Below are 17,448 nucleotides of genomic sequence, written 5' to 3'. Positions count from 1 at the left end.
AACTCTGCGTGCCACATCATAACTTGCTGATTGCGTCGGATGGTTTGGGCGACTTTGCCAGATTATCTGTAATCTCTTTCAATAAGCAGAAATCTTGTCTGTTCCCACTGGCGGGACTGCGCTGTGAGGGGCAAGCATCTTTACCGGAATGGGGATTGAAATGGGAGATACATATTCTTTAATATTTGGGGATACAAATTGCACAAACGCCCAGGGATATGCATATGCTTAACACAGGTAAGGTGGTGGAGTGTGTTAAGTCAATAACATTTTGGGCTTGGTTGCCCCTCTCCCTTAAGGGTAAGGTTGCTATTACTAAAATGCGGCATCTAACAACTCGGCCGAACTCTTTAAAATCTGCAAGGAGATGGCCAACCCTGCTGCAGTCTCTACCCCTCCTGTTGCCTCCCAGGCTCTTTGCAATGCACTTGCCTCTCACTTCATTTAAAAAACACAGGACATCCTGTCCACAATCTCCACCCACACCCCTCCTCTCCCCTCTCCATCTGTGCTTGCTGACCCTCCTTTAGCCACCCCCCCACCATCCTTCACGTCCTTTCCTTTTTTCTCCCCTGACGATGTCGCTGGACAAGTCCGATCTATGAAAGCCTCGTCAAAACAGGTTCCTCCCTGTTCCTCTAAAACCATCAAGGACCACATTGACACCCTAGCTTCGGCCCTTGCTAATTTTTGCAACCACTCCTTTGCCTCAGGATCCTTCCCCTCCCCTCTGAAGCACTCCTTTGTGCATCCTCTTCCCAAGAAACCCACAACTGATCCTACTTGTCCAGCTAACTATCGCCCAATTTCCATTACTCCCTTTCTTGGCAAACCCCTGGAAAAGTTGGCCATCTCTCAGCTTAACCTTCATTCCAATTCTTTTGGCTGTCTCCATGACCACCAGTTACTTCAGAGCCAGTGCTTCAGAGCTGCCAGAAGCACAGAAACTGCTCTCCTGAACATCCATGAAGATCTGCTCTCCAACCTTGACTCTAACATTCCCTCTATCCTCATCCTCCTCCATCTCTCTTCTGCCTTCGACACGGTCAACCATACCATCCTGCTCAACAGTCTCTGTGAAAACCTGGGTATCACTGATCAGGCTCTGGCCTGGCTGGCCTCTTTCCTCTCAGATCGACCCTCCCAGGTCCAACTTGGGTCCTTCCTTTCATCTATCTTCCTCTCTGCCTGTGGTGTTCCCCAGAGGTCTAACCTCTCGCCCTGGCTTTTCAACCAATACCTGGCATCTCTCGCCCACTGAATTGCCACTTTCTGCTCAAATTTCCAGTGCTACACTGACAACACTCAACTCATTTTCAGGCTGCCCTCTGCCACCTCCTCTCCCTCTCTCATCTCTGATTGCCTAACTGCCATTCAAGATTGGTGTGCCGCCAATGATCTTTGTCTGAATGACAGCAAGACGGAGATCCTCCTCATTGGCACACCTTCACCATCCTTTCCTCTCACTCTCTGGCTGGCTTCCCTTGGCCCTCCTCCTACCCCCACCTGCGAGGCTAAGAACCTCAAGGTCATCTTTGACTCCGCCCTTTCCTTCTACGCCCACATCTCTGAGGTCTCTAAAAAGTCAAATTTCCAACTGCACCTCCTCAGAGGTACTCTGCCTTTCCTCTCCTTCCCCCAGAAGCTCATGCTATACCAAGCTCTGGTTCTCTCTTACTTGGATCGTATCTCTCCAGCTTTGAAATCTCTCCATTGGCTCCCAGTGGATGCAAGGATTAAATTCAAAACCCTCTGCATTGTCCACAAGGCTTTCTGGGGCCTAGGTCCAAAATACCTTCAGCTATCCCTCTGCAAATACATCCCCTCTCAAGCTCTTCGCTCCTCTACCTCCAACTCCCTCATGGTCAGTCGTTTTTCAAAGAAACGAGTTGTGGGTAGATCTCTGTCTTCAGCTGAAGCCTCCCTCTGGAACAGCCTTCCTGCAACTCTAAAACTTGAGGACAACCATCTCCGGTTCCGGAAGCACCTCAAGACCTTCCTCTTTTCTTCTGCCTTCGCTCCCCCTCTCCCCTGCTGATCTGTTCTCTCTTGGCACTGTGCACCTGGCCACCCTCTGTCCTCCGGGCCCAGGTACCTGCTCACCCTGCCACCCTCCCGCACTGCCTCCGGGCCACCCCTTGCACTGGGGTCTGTATCTGTACCCATAGAGCCCCCCCTTTTTTTCTTCCTGCACTTATCAGACCTACCCTGTCTGCGGACTTAAACCTAGCACTTGCAAATTGCTGGCTGCACTGTTTCTTGCCTTTATTATTTATTTATTGTTATTTATCTGTTTCTCCTCTGCTTCGCACTTTCCACTTCTCCCCTCTTCCATGCACTTTTCCTCTCCCCCTCTGCCATGTACTTGCGCGTTATCAATGTCACTGGGCCTAGTAAGATCGCTGTTTTGTTCTCCCCTTTTCCCCTCCCTTGCTTGTCGCTCTCTGAAACACTTGTGTATGAGCGCGATAGAAATAAAATATCAATATCAATAAAATGATTGTCCTCCCTAGATTTATGTATGGTTTTACAAATGTCCATTTTTATATAGAGGCTGTTTTTTTTGTGACCTTGACGCCATACTCCGAGATTTATTATGGGGCCTGAAAAGGCACAGATTGGCGCTTAATGTTTTATCCCTGCCCTATCGGGAAGGTGTCGTACAATTCCCACGACTGGAACTTTACTATTTGGCTGCCCAGTTAAGCTTTATAGCAGAATGGCTGTCAGAAAAATTCACGTCTGAACACAAGTTACCTCACACATTGGTGAGACCTGCATGGCTCAGAGAGGCCCTGTGGCTCCTGACCAGTCAAACTGACCCTCCGCCCCTGATCCTGCAATTAGGCAGCCAGATCTGGTGCAGAGTATTAAAGGTATTACAGATACATCATCCCTACTCCCCTAATGTTCCAATTTTGGCAGATACATGCAATACTCTGGATGACTTAAATGCTGTTATGTACTGGGATAGAACAAGCATAACCACTTGGAGCGACATGTATGAAAATTGACTATTCAGAGAGTTGGCTAGTCTCATGCAACGCGAGGGGCTTCCTAAAGGTCCATTTTTAATGTATATGAAGGTGGCAAGGGTTGCCAGACGTAACTGGAATGAGTGGCCTGCTAAGCCGTAAGGGAACACCTTTTTGACTTTAATGTATGCATTGGATGTAGGTTGGAGACCTGTATCTAGATTGTATAAATACTTGTTGGATGGAGCTAGAGTCAAACCCACTAAACTGAAAGCTCATTGGGAGATTGATTTTGGTTTAGAAATTACAGACAAGCAATGTGAATTGGTAATGAGCTTTGTCAAGAATGTGTCTCGTAATGCTTGGTTCAGGTTAATTCAAGTAAATGTACTACATTGCACATACATGGCACCTAGCAGAGTAGCAACATTCAAAGCTGGTGCGTCCTCCCCCTACCCCTGGTGTAACCAAGATGATGCTGAGCTTATGCATAGGATGTGGACATGTATGATGGTGCAGAGCGTCTGGTCTCGAATTAAGCAGCTCTGCATGAAGGCCGGGATTAATAGATACCAATGGAATACACTTGAATGCTTACTGGGCATATATCTTAGAGCGTGCAGGCATAGACATATTACCAGATTCATGGATCTAGTATGCATACTCACCAAAAGACGAGTGGCAATGTCATGGAAATCTTGTAAGGGCCTGCAGTATGGTATATGGTTCAGGGAGCTTGGAAATTGATGAGAGGCTGAAACAAGGGCAGTGCTGGGGGCGATAGAGGTGTATGATGATGAAGTTGCAGCTTGCTTTGCAGCCTGGAAAGTCCTTACTGAAACTGTCTTACATCCATCGGATGATAAACCGTACTGAATTCATTCTTGGTTTCTTTTTTTATCTGCTTTTGTTTGTATCTTTGTATTGAGTAAGCATAACATAATGGCCCTGGAACCGTGTACAGGTATGGCTGCCATGGAGCACCTGATTGGCCATGCCTGATCTGCTGTATTTATTTGGAACAACCAGCAATCAATTGCCCTGGACTTGCAAGCCATAGTTACTCGTTGGAGATGTTTAAGTTCATGTATCTTGGTTTGAAACGCTTAATGCTGAATGTAATGTTTAACAAACTGCTAAACTATATATTCATTACTGTTATGTTCACTGTTTTCTTCGCCGGTGGTGGGCTGTGTATTTCGATCTAAATCAGTTAAGATCTCTCACAAGATTGATTTTCTGATCATCATGGACCGACGAGTCAGGTTGTTAATTGAGCACCTAGTTTGTATTTGTATTTATTCTGGGGCTGGCATGGGATGCGCCGGCTAAGGTCCGCAGTCATCAGGCGTCAGCTAGAGTTAATGATTATGCTTACCACACCTTCGCAATACTCTTTGCGATAGCTGAAGGTTTCACTGGCACTGCACTAATCACCAACTATTTTAATATCATAAATGCGAGCGGATACTTCTTTGTTTGGAATGTACACCATTTTCCTAGCACAGCATAGACACTGTTAGTATACTCGGGAGTGTTTAAAGGAAAACACGCTCTCCCATTATTGCCTTTAAATTTATCATGGGCTAATCTCACTATCACCACGTACAGGATATGGCACGACATTGATTGTGTAAAACCAGAAGTATGGGCCCAGCTCAACTTGTAAAACGTGTTCTACTTCATTACAATGACTACAATGACCGGAAATTCCACCCCGGCATTTATTTATCACTCGACCCAACCATATGGTCAACACAATATCTCCCAAAGTCTGGGACATATGGTAAGAATTTAGACACACACATTATCAGTGTGACATAAAAGACAACAAGAAGAAGCAAAAACGCACAGGTGACCTGGCTGTCTCTTTTTGTCAGTGATCATGATTATGTCACTTTCTAATTCTGTAGATGGATAATTCACACACAGAATAAATGCTCTCCCGTCCAATATTAGTGTGGACCAGAGACACAGTTGTTATTTCCCTCCCATTAGGAAGCTATGCACCCTAAATTACTTTTACCATCTCTCCTTAGAGACTCGGGAAATAAGAAGACCAACCACACAGCCTCTCATCCACAAGTCATTACAAAGTGGATTATTTGACAAATACTGTGTGAAATCATGTAAACACGGTAAGAAAAACTACCCCTGGACATGGAGGGGCCTTTTCTCTCTTTTAATAGTAATTAGCATTAAATGCCCACATACACTCTCACACATCCCCTTTGTTCATTTTTTAACAGAGAGAAACAGGACTCTATCTCCAAAAGTATTTCTTCTGTCCTGATGAAGGACATCCATTCATCAGCACAATAGACCAGCTATCAATTGGCCGAATCACTTCTGTGTCGACATCCTTCTCAGTGTCTAACATGAACACTGTCACTATTGTAAATTGATTTACTCCAACACTGTTCTGTATGAACCAGATCGTCTGATCCCAGAATTTCACATGGGACTTTGTTCTTTGTATGCCTGTCTAGTTCAAAATGTATGGACTGAAATGTCACTCCATGATACATGGGCACTGTACTCTCACCACTGTTTGTCCTGTTGAAATGTGTCCTACTACGAATGTATGTGTTTGAAAAACTTGATTAAAACTAAAATTGTTTTGTTTAACCAAAAAGAATGACTTTTACTTTATGACTCATAGAATACTAGAGTGTGTTAGTTTTGTTCGGTCACCCTGATCAATTTGTTATATTTACTAAATTACTGTCCTATAAAGAGGGTGATGACCTAGGGAATATCTTCAATCTGCATCCCTAAAACAATGTGGGGCTCATGTTCCATAGAGCCCAATCGTGAATGGAAGGCGTTAAAACCTTGACTAAGGCTTTAATGCATTCCATTCATGCCACGGCTCATTTTCAAGCTTTTGTATGGCAGAGACGAATGGTGCCATACAAATGCTTCAGCGTCTACACCGGCATGGATTTTCATGGCGGTGCAAATTCTGGACATCCCTATGAGGTCTGCCTTCTTTATGCACCAGCATAAAGCAGGCAGTCCCCATATGGATCCATTATATATGTTCCCTGCCATGCTCACTTGGCAGGGAGAATGTACAACAAAAAATAAACCTTCCCTGACATGTTCATATGTTGGGGAAGGTTAAATTGTAATTGTGAGCGCTGCTTTCCACGCGAGCATGGCAAACGGTGGTCACAATGAAAAATAAATGCATTCACCAAATGTAAAGGGCAAAAGGCAGCGTTCAGGCCACCTTCTGCCCTTTACATTTGCACCACGCTGTGCAGATGATGAAAATCTGGTGGCTGGGTGCCGCCTACATTAAAGTTTTAAATTAACAGCTCCCTGCCATGAAAATACTAATTTCAAGAAAATATGCACCTTTGTCCATAAACCAGGTAAATGAAAATTCTTCAGAGGGAGGGTCATGAACACATGCTCGTGCGGCTGGAGCTCTGACACTTTTTCCTGCGGTACCTACAAATGGAAGCAGTCTTCTTAAAGTCCCAGAAATTGATTAAAACCCATCTCTCCCACGACACATATAGCCAGCACGTACTCCCAGAGATCTAGACTTCAAAGGTAATGCGCTCCACTTTTCTGATGCCATCTCTCCTTCTTTACAACCAGACAGATCTGATTTCTTTGAATCCTGCAATAATGTACTTGATGTTGTTTCTCCATGAAAACATTACAAAATACAACAATTTCATACAGTGAAAAACAAATCAGAGGGGTCTGTGTATACTTCCCAGGCAGGATATAGCAGCCAATTAGCTGGGTTTGCCTAAATAAAAGGAAACATTGCTGCACTCAAAGGAGGCTGGGTGGATCTCTGCTTTACACACATGTCACTGCGCAGTTGAATTCAGTATTTATTAGCCAATATTGTGCAATCATGGTTAGAGGTGATTTTTAATACTTACGTTTAAGAGGCAAGTATATCTGCTTGGTAAAAGTCTGCTGCAGATTCTTGTGTTTCACCTTGCATACAAGTTCCCTATTGAAGTGAAGAGCTGAAGGAGTTATTTCAAGGAGATAATATGTGCTGGTGACAGCATCGTTGCTAGAGGGTGGTGAACCATGTGTTCTTAAACCCTTCACAATTTGAGTATCTTTCTCAAACCAAGAGACAGTCACATCAGAGGGATCACAACCCATTACTTGGCAGCTAAGAGTGACAGGCTGTCCGTACACTACTTCCTTTGGTTCCAGAGTGATGTCTTTCAATACCGGCATATCTGTAAAGGAGAAAACAAACAAACATTATCAAAGGAAAAGTTGTAGCAGTTGTTAACACCACTTACATTTATTTATACATTGGCTATTTATGATGTGCTTATACAGAAAGACAGGTGTTTCAAAGCACCACAAGGCAAAAGGGAAGGGAACAAGGGAGCAAATAAACATTCAAAATTGACATGCAATAAAAAGAAACAAACAACAGTCCTACTAGGTCTTGTGACAATCACAGCATGCAAGTGCAGTAAAAAGAAAGAAAAGGGGTCGGGGATCGGGATAAGTGCTATTAGAGTCCCTCGGGGGGAGGGCGGGCATAGGTGCTTTTTGGATGGCAACAGGAAGTGCATCTGCAGAGACGTTCCATGCGAAGGGGGGGGGAAGTCCACCACCCAACAGGTAAGTGCAGGGATGAAGGCAAACCACTCGACAGGCGGGTGTGGGTCCACAGACAGTGCAGGGGAGGGGGTGGTGGCGATTGGGAGCCAGGATCCTTTTGGACTCTTGAAGGATCAGGCCATCAATCGCAGTGACAGAGGGGATGGTTAGCACGGGAAGGGGAAGGAGAAGGAGAAGGAGAAGGAGAAGAGAAAGTTCTTGAGTTGTTTGCAGAACTTGAGGTGACCCGGTTCCAGACGGAGAGAGAGAGGGAGACTGTTCCATAAGAGGGAGCCAGCTGAGGATCTGTCCCTAGCTCTCTGCTTGGAGAAGCGTTTGACCAGCAGAGAGTTGGAGCAAGGAGAACAACGGGATCTGGAAGGAAAGTATTTTGTAAAGGGAAAGCTGCAGGTAGTGTGGTCCCAGGCCCTAGACAGCCTTGTGGATGAAGCAAATGGTCTTGAATTTGATCCTTGCAGCAACTGGGAGCCAGTGGAGAGATTTTAGGGCTGGAGAGATATGGTCCATGGGCTTGAGGCCAAGGATAAGTCTCGAAAGCCTATTCTTGATTAGTTGAAGAGGGCAGAGTGAAGAAAGAGGCAAGATGAGGAAGAGACAGTTACAGTAATCCAGCCTGGAGAGGACCAGAGCTCTAAAGACAATTAGCTTCTGGGGGAAGGTGAGGAAAGGCATGGGAGAAGTTTTTCAAAACTTGACAGATATCATTTTGGAAAATGAAATACTGCACTTGTTGAATGACTGGCCCTCATTATTCACAAATTAAACTAATACAGCACCTTATGGCGTAAAACCACATAAACAATAAAGTAAAGCAGAATTACATTTTCTATAATATGCATACTTATCCAAAACAATGCTCTAAAAATTCAAAATCCAATTAAATGCGTAACATTTTTTAACAGATTTCAGAAGCAAATTCTTCAGCACAGCATGCCCTAATTTTGATCAAATACTTTTGAGCCTCCATTCCCAATCCACTGGTCACTTCCGGCACCAAGTTCAACTTACACTTGTTCCACTAATACTGAAACCCATAAATCATTGTCTAAACTCATTACACTTAGTCCCATACAACCCTAATATCATGCCTATCCAGAGAAATTACCTATTACCCCACACCATTCACCCCAACGCCATATATAAAGGCATGCTCAGTGTCAGGTGTACTGGGAGGCACCACTATCTCACCACCACAAGGGAGGTTTTGGGTTAGTGGCAGACTGGCTCGACAAACAGCAGATCGAGACTCATTGCAAGGAGGAGCACATCACCTGAGTCATCATATTACCCAGGGCTTGCTGTGCTAGGGTGAAAGAGTCCCATGCCTGATGTCACAGGCACTGTAACATGTTTTTTGGGTCATAGTAGTGTAATATTCATAGAGACAAGGAATTGGAAATTTGGGTTCATCCCCTTATTCACACCCAAGCAAGTGCACTCTGCCAATCAGGTGGCTAGGAACATGTGTGGAATCTAACAATGAGCATCAGTGTTCTCCCAATCATCTGAGCGCTTTCCCAGATGCTCTCCCCTTTCCACACCCATAGCCTACACGGCTTCCTGCACACCACCCACCCGCCCGCCATACAACTTGCGTGCTCGCATGAAGCCTCCAACTCGTGGCCGCTTCACTTGATATGATATGATAATTTATTTATATTGCGCTCGTAAACAAGTGTTTCAGAGTGCAACAAGGCAAGGGAGGGGACCAGAGGAGAACAAAAACAACGATCTTACTAGGCCCAGTGACATTGAGAACACACAAGTGCATGGGAAAAGGAAAGGGGGGAAAAAAGTGCATGGAAGGGGAGAGTGAAAAGTGTGGAGCAGAGGAGAAACATAAATAATAATAGATAAAAATAAATAGATAATAGAGGCAATAAACAGTGGTAGTGCAGCCAGCAAGTGCTGTGTTCAAGGCAGCAGACTAGGTAGGTCTGATAAGTACAAAAAAGAAGAAAAAAAGGAGGTGCAGGGGACTGTATGGGTACAGATTCAGATACTTCGACATCCTTGCCACCATAGAAATAGAAAAGGGTCATGGTCCCTTTCCTATTTCTAATGGCAGTTGGCATGTCTGTTTTTTATGCGAGATTGGACTTGCATACTTCACACAGATCCCATCTCATGCTGTGTTATGTTATAGGATATTTATACCATGCACTATCACCAACGGATGTGGTCCCCTGGAGCTCTGGTGGATCTGAAAAGCAAGAGGCTAGGGTAAGTTAGTAGGATTTAGCAGGAAAAGGCTCAAGGGACTGATGCGTTGTTGGCAGCTTCAGTTCAGTTTACACTGTTTGCTGAGTGTGGGTGTGTTTTTTTCGGTCAGTAGCTGTCATGTGCTGTTGTGCGGGGCTATGTGTACTGGGGAGACCCCCGGCCGGCCCATAGAGTGGGGGTTTGCTCCATAGTACTTTAAGACGAGATAGCTGTACCTTGAGATGGATGGGGGTGCAGATGTATTACTCCAACACCAATCAATAAGGACAACTCAATGGTTTGGCAACGGGAGTCCGTTTAATGACAAGTACAAAAAACGGGGAGTCATGGCAATCAGCAGTGATGCGATAGTCCGCCTCGCTTCAACTCCCCCGAACTTCATACAAAACATAACTTTTATACTCAAAACGCATCATAATCTGACGTGTAACACTCAAAAGTTAACATGCAATTCTATTGGTTAGGAAAATGTAACTTTAATATAGGTACTATATCTGTATATTGTAACGGAGTGAGGGGATTTGGTAAAAACTGTCAGGTGGGCGTCTAAGCCCTTCCTTCAGAAATTACTACTGTAGACGTCACTAAAAGTACGACATCCCATTGGTACTACTAACTATAGGACCGTAGATTATTTGGTCCATTGTGATTGGGTTGGCATCAACCCCATGCATAAATCCCCACTTTGCTTAGCAGCACGGAGAACGGTCAACCAGGTGCAGGATGTTCCCCAATTATCCCTGCCCTCCTTCAATCAATCATCATTTTATGGGCTATGTGTCAATTAGTTCACTGTAGTTGGCCTCGAAACTGCATCTTCTTGTCTCAAAAAAGTTATGATATCTTTGTCTGGTCGGGTGCCAAGCGTAGGTGTTAATCAGTGCCTCTTCTCGCTCGGATGGTCACGTGCTACCACACTGTGAATTTGCCTCGTTTCTCTCAATTTGTGTATTTGATTTTCGTTTCACCCGCCACCTGCCTTTGCCTTCTTATCTCAATTTTTCAGAGGCAGGATATTCTGTTCTTAGCTTCAATTAAAAGTAGCTACTGTTCATAGCTTCTATCGATGTGACCTTGGCACAAGCTGCCTCTGGCGAGTTTCGTTTCAGCCTTCTTTTCTCGTGTTTGCTAGAATATGAATCTTCTTGCGTTTGGCATATAGTAACCTGGGTTGGTTCTGCTTTTTAGTGCAAAGTGGACTAGCACTTATACAATGTGCTTCGTTTTGAGGTAGATTGTGTACAATGGCACTTGCCGCTCTATTCTTCTACTTAGCATAGCATGCCTCACTGTTTTCTTAGCTTTCTTGCGGTTAAAAGCATATATACAGGCGTTAGCTGGTTGAATATCTTCATCCTGCTTACAACTTTAAGCTTCTTTGTATTTTAACATCGCTTTCTTCATATAGGTTCACGATATCCTTATTCCTTTTCGCGTCGTCCTTTGGTTGTCATTTCTTCTCTGGGTGCATTAGTCCAGGCCCTTGTGACGTCTGACGTCACCATTCGTCTTCCATTAAGGACTTTTTGGTTTCTTCCTGTACAATACTTAAGCAATCTTCATTTCATCTCATTTGCTGCTAGGCTTTCTCAATGGGTACCTTACTGCCCATGGTTGTCTTGTTATTGGTACTTCAATAGGTATTGTTCTTCTGGTAGGCACTGGGCAGAGCCCTACTGCGGCTCTGTGCTGGTTTATTTGCCCATCGTATGTCAAATATCTCGGTGTGAATGTTCCTGCCACTTCAAAATGGGCGACTGGAGTGCAGACTTTATTTAGGGCCTCCTCTACACTCCCCCCTCTGGGCGATTCATCAAACAATTTTACATCCTCCTTTGGATTCATCTTACTTGGATACTCTGTCTCTATCTTCACTTCAACGTCTGGGTTCATTCCTTCTTCATCTTCTGGGTCTGTACATGATGGTTTGAAAAAGTGTCTCTTTGGAGTCCATATTTTTATTACTCCTCTCAGGCTTCCTGAGTCCTTAGATGTTCGTCTTTGTGCCAAGTCATTAGGTGACATTGTCCACTTTGGCTGCAGTAAATCCATCTTCCCCATAATTTCTGTGTTTCGTGGGATAGAGAGAGAAACCTCCAGGTGCATGCTTGCTAGCCTTCACAAAGTGTCTTATTTCTTCATCAGTCAAATCTCTGGACTTCCATCTTGGTTTGACATCAATCATGATCTTCATCCCTATGGCTTTCTTTGCAGTTTTCTGGCATTGCGAGATTATTATTTTGATAATGTAAAATACTAGTAATAGCATCACTAGCAGGGCTCCCAAGAACTTGAATGCATCTGCCATCCATTGTGGAACCCATGAAAACAGTGATCCAAATCAGCTGTCATCATCAACTTCGTCGGTTTCCTTGATCATCTGGTTCTGCAGGTTTGTCAGCATACCTATAGCTTCTGTCAAAGTTCAATTTTTCTTGTCATGAGAAGGTATAAATGTGCAACATGATTCTCCTATTTTTGCACAAACTCCTCCATCCATAGCCGTGTTCATGTCAAGGACCTATCTGTTCTGGAGAGTCATTAGTCGGATGGCTCTTAACTCTTCCTTGATTGCATTGAATCCTTTTATTGTCGTGTTGATGGTTTGCAGTAACTCCCATCTGGTTATCTGCAACCATTTAGTATTTACTCCAACTTGGATTCGTGGCATGAAAATCGTTGTGAACGATGATGAGGTGAGGCTGAACAGCCTGTGTTCATATGGGATTGCATGAAATGCTTCTTCTGATTTAGCAGAGAAGTAGTTCTCTCTCTTCATTCGGGTTATTAGTTCCACAGATCTCTTCTTCCTCAGGTGAGCATCTGCTTTTGGAAAACTGTCAATATTCAGGTCACTTTTTGGGATCACTAATGCTGGAACGTGGACGTTCACTATTGTGCAGATACCTCCCCAGTTTTTTGGCAGTATGATGTATGCTTTGGATCCGCATGCCCAATAATGATCCATGATCACTGCAGTCCCATGAGTCATTTCTGGACCCTCAAAAGTGTGTCCACAGCTCTGATTCTCCCCCATTTTTCTTGTGCCATTGTTCCTGAAGCACAATTTCGGGCTTCTAGTGGCACTATCTGCAAGGGTCCTCCTCTGCCTTTGACCCATGTCAGTAATTTTGTAAGTTTAGGCCATAGTGGTTTGCACAGTCTTTGTGAGTTTTCAATTGCTTCTTTGCAGGCTCTGAGGACCATCCATGCTCTGCAGATCACTACTCCTTTCTCCCATCCATCTGGTGAAAGCACTGTTCCCCAAATCTGCATTTGGCTTCTGTTTTTCCAAATTTGAGCCTCTGCTGGAGTTTTCCCTTGGACATTTAGTTTTGGGTTCACTTCCCATCTTATTCCTGCTCCTTTAACTCCAGGCTTCTCATACCTGATCACATGATTCCTAGTATGAGCTCTGTTTCTCGTCTTAATATCCTGAACACAATCATCTTCATCGGAATAAGCTGTTTCAATTGCCCATATCAGTGAGGCACCACTTCCCATGAACTGGCATCTGGTATTGCACATTGCTACGTGCGAAAGACAGTGTGCTGTCTGGACTTCACTTTCAACAGCTACAAAGATCTTGGACTTCCCCATGCTATAAGGTAGGAGTGCACAAACAAAGCATTCCCCTTCGGAATTTCGTCTTCGAACTTCCTTCATGTGCTGGTACCAAATGTGGTTTCCTAGGTTTGCTGTGCTATCCAGGTAATCGTTCAGTTCATTGACGTCTTCATGGATGATTCTCTTGATTCTTAAGGTATTCATGTAGTTTGCTATTACTACATCTCTGAATGTATCTGTATGGCTTTTTCTTGCTGGAGGGTTCTCAGGTATCCTGGTCCATGGTGCAGGCTTCCTCATCTGCACCATTCGAGTGGACAAGAGTCTGTCAGCTCTTTCCTTTTCTTCATACATGTTTTCCCTGCTGGATGCACGTGCCCATACCCACCAGCCTGGCACTGGTCCGGTATTTGGCTGCACTGTGGAACTGGTACTTGTCCCTTGTGTTGGAACATATATGCTGGGTACTGCAGTCTCTGAGGTTTTGTTTTTCAGTTCCTCATGCAGTTTCCTCACTCTGGCTATGTGCGGGAATAGTAAGTCTACTAACATGTGTGTCCATGCAGAGAGTTTTGCTGAGTTGGCCCTTGTTTTCTCAAGAGTTTCTGATATGACTGCTTCTGTTGGCTTTTCTCTTAACTCTTCTTGTTTTCTCATGACAGTTTCTGTGAAGTTTCTTATGACAGGCAGTCTCTTCCTTTCTTCTGCTTTGGTTTGTGGTTCTGCAGTCATTGATGTTAGGCCTGTTTCGTGTACATTCAGTGTTTGCATGCGTGGATTTGTCATTGATGTTACTCCATTCATCTCTTGCCGACCCTGTCTCCGGCTTTTATTTTCATTCGTTACCACAAGTGTGTGCGTATTGTTACTAATTACATAAATTTCAAGTTCATTCACTCCACTATCAGATAAGGTCTGGGTGCTTTTGTGGGTTTCATGCGTGCATCATCAGGTAGGTCTACTGAAATTGGAACGCTTTGTGCACCAATAAAAAATGCAGTTCTGATTGTTAATGACAGTAAGATAATGATGAATATGATACATAGGTACATGATAGTTTTGTATGTTAAGCGGCAGCATTTTCTTCCAGAGAAGCAGGGATGCCTCTCTTCTTGTGGGAGGACCAGGATGCTGCTCTGGACCCCCATCTCGATCATTCACCACATGTCAATGTTATTATTCCCTTAACCAATGTCGTCTTTTGAGTTCTGTGTTTAGGAGTGTATGGTGCTCCATAAGTGTTCCCCCTCTTGTGAGTAACAAATTGTCTCTTCTTTCAGGATACAGTCCCTTTGCTAGACTATGAATAAATCCAATTAAGTAATACTTCAGTGAGACCCTTTACTGTGCATGTTCAAAATAGATAAGCTCCCAGTCCACCCCTTGAATCTGCTTCAGTCCTGAGGACATGTTGGACATTGATCAGTATGAGAAGAATAGGAAGGAAGATTAACAACAGGTAAAACAAGTGAAGTTCTTAACTCTGCTTTCTCGATCTGTCCCTCGGCGGAAGGTTTCTCAGAATCTCCTCAGATAGCTCCTCTGATGATTGGAAAGTTCCACTTGAAGCATGCAGGAGCATTCCCATTTGTGCAACATTAGCTGGATCTCTGATGAATGTGAGGACGTCAACATCGATTGGTCTCCCCACTAGCTCTGGAAAGTCAGTGACTAGGCGAAAGAAGACGTTGTGTGTCAGCCTGCTATCTTCTGGTGACAGGGACATCTGTCCTGTCTTTTTGTGGTTCAGGATTCTAAGTTTTTTCCTTGATGTAAACGATGTCTGCACAGCCCGTTCGCATGGAGTGCGACTAGAAATACTATATTGTTTAGGAGACGACTTAGGTTCTCTGTATTCGTTGGATCTTGAAGGAATGTTAGTGTATCAATTGTTCTCCCGAGAATAGTTGGACTGTTTTCAATTATGCGAAAGAACGGTATGTTGATAAGCTCATCTATTTCCGCCTGTGTCAGGAACATTTGCTTCCTTCTCACTGTATTCAGGGAGTAGGATAAATTGTTCGGCAATGACAGTAAGTAGTTGTCTTATTATTTTTTCATTTTCAGGATCTTGGAGAAAGTCTGTGACACTTGTGAGCCTTCCTACCAATGACGGGTATGATCTTAGCACTAGTTTGAAATAGGTGACCACGTCCTTTGTGATGTCTCTACTGTGGGACACCATAAGTGATTCCAAATAGGGTCTTGGTGTGGAAGGAATCTGGGTACTGTATTTTCTTCCAATTTATGTGTCCTCGATCGAAATTTGGCATATTGCTTTCTCATCAATGCTTAAGTGTGCCTCAGTCCAAAGTTCGAATCAACAGAATATGTTGTGGCTCATACGCGCAATTTTTGTCTTCACCCTGCAACTAGGATGCACAGAGTGTCCGTTTTTTTATGTCCTTATCCCCTTTTTTGCTTAGAGGAATGTCCAAAATGAAGCCACAACTTTTGCACAAAAGTTCTTTGTCTTTGTCTAGCTGGTCATGTGTCCTTCTTCCTTGTCATGGATCTCATCTGCACGTGCTGTGGTTCTTCCCCGTTGCTCGTCGATTCCTCTCATTGGGGTGCAGGCAGGGGGCCTTCTCCGATGTAGGGGTTGATATCACCAAGAAAAAATCCATGATCGCCTGCCCTGTAGCTTCACAGCAGAGTGCAGTCCTCTGTGATAAAGGGACCGTTGAATCTTGGCTCGTCCCACCTTTTCCTTGTATGGTTTTTCACAAGGATGGCGTCTCCAGGGAAGACGAGTGGAACACCTAAACCTTGAACTTGGTCTGTTGTAGGATCTCCTTCTGTGTTCTGTGCTGCTCTGCACCCTTTTCGTCGTCGCTGCAGCTGGTCTGAAATTAGAGTAAGACAAGATGTCATTCAGTTCAGATAGTTTTGCATTTCAGACCCTAAAATTTCTCCTGTTGACTGTGCATCACATCTAGCTCTATCTCGGGGGGGTCGAGGTGTTCTCATTCTTCTTCCTGTGGCTATCTCATGCGGCGTAAGATGATGGTCGGAACCTGGTTGGTTCCGAAGAGCATACAGTGCCAATGGAAGGCAGTGCAACCATCCCTTCTTTAGAGTAAGCTTCAACTTGGCTATCCTTTCCATTAACAAGCCGTTGAGCTTCTCACAGATACCATTAACTTGCGGATGATACGCCGATGAAAACTTGTGTTTTAGCCCAAGCAGCGAGCTAATCGGCTCAAATATTAAATTAACAAAGTGAGGGCCATTATCTGATCTCATGACTTTGCATACCCCCCAGTTTAGGAACACTTCCCTCAGTAAAAATTTGGCCGCACAGGTAGAGTCTGGGTGTGTAAGTGGAACTGCCTCTATCCATCTCGAAAATTGATCACATCACAACAATTAAGTATCTATACCCGTTACATACTTGAATCATATCGACATAATAGACATGCAATTGCTGAAAAGGCCCATTTGGCCTTGGTGTGGCTCCTCACATTACTTTTAATGTGTACCCAGCTGTAAACTGTTGCCAAATTACACAGTTTACTATAAAGAATGCAACATGCTCCACTAAATTCGGCATGAACCACTCTTCCGCGAGCGTTGCTGCTAGATTCTCTTTTGACACATGGGCTGGGTAATGTAGGTGCTCCAGCCCTATTTTTAAGAGGGCTACAGGCATTACTGGTTTACCAGTGCTGTCTTGTCGCCACAAGCTGTCAGACGGGTTTAAAGAACACCCTTGATGTTTCCACAGGTTCTTCTCTTCCAGCAGTGCCTCCCCTTGGAGTTCCATTAACTGTGTTTGCCCCAAATTGCTGTAACCCTTAGGTGTGGTTTGTGTAAGAATCATTAATCCATTGGCATGGATAGCTTCCACTGCCATAACAGTCTCACTTTTGGATGCCAAACGCTTGGTTTCTGTGTCTGCTGCATGGTTTCCTCGTGAGATAGAATCTGTCCCTTTCATGTGGGCGGTGCATTTCACGACCGCTATGCCCACTGGGAGCTGTAGTGCCTTAATCAGCCTGTCCAATAAGGCTGCGTGGGGCACGGGCGTGCCGTCTGCTCGGAGGTAGCCCCTCCTTTTCCA

At 44.3% G+C, this 17,448-nt stretch overlaps 1 protein-coding gene across 1 annotated transcript in view; it reads right to left on the bottom strand.

The window, feature by feature from the left end:
* NCR3LG1 (natural killer cell cytotoxicity receptor 3 ligand 1) overlaps positions 1-17,448 on the bottom strand; it is a 722,742-nt gene that overhangs the window by 91,422 nt on the left and 613,872 nt on the right. Inside the window, exon 9 of the mRNA XM_069623776.1 lies at positions 6,884-7,198. Within this exon, the coding sequence (XP_069479877.1) occupies positions 6,884-7,198 (315 nt within the window). The remainder of the gene's footprint in view (positions 1-6,883; positions 7,199-17,448) is intronic.

Source organism: Ambystoma mexicanum, chromosome 11, assembly GCF_040938575.1.
Source record: "Ambystoma mexicanum isolate Mex_15411 chromosome 11, UKY_AmexF1_1, whole genome shotgun sequence".
Classification (NCBI taxonomy): Eukaryota; Metazoa; Chordata; class Amphibia; order Caudata; family Ambystomatidae; genus Ambystoma; species Ambystoma mexicanum.
This window is presented reverse-complemented; position numbering and strand designations above follow the sequence as displayed.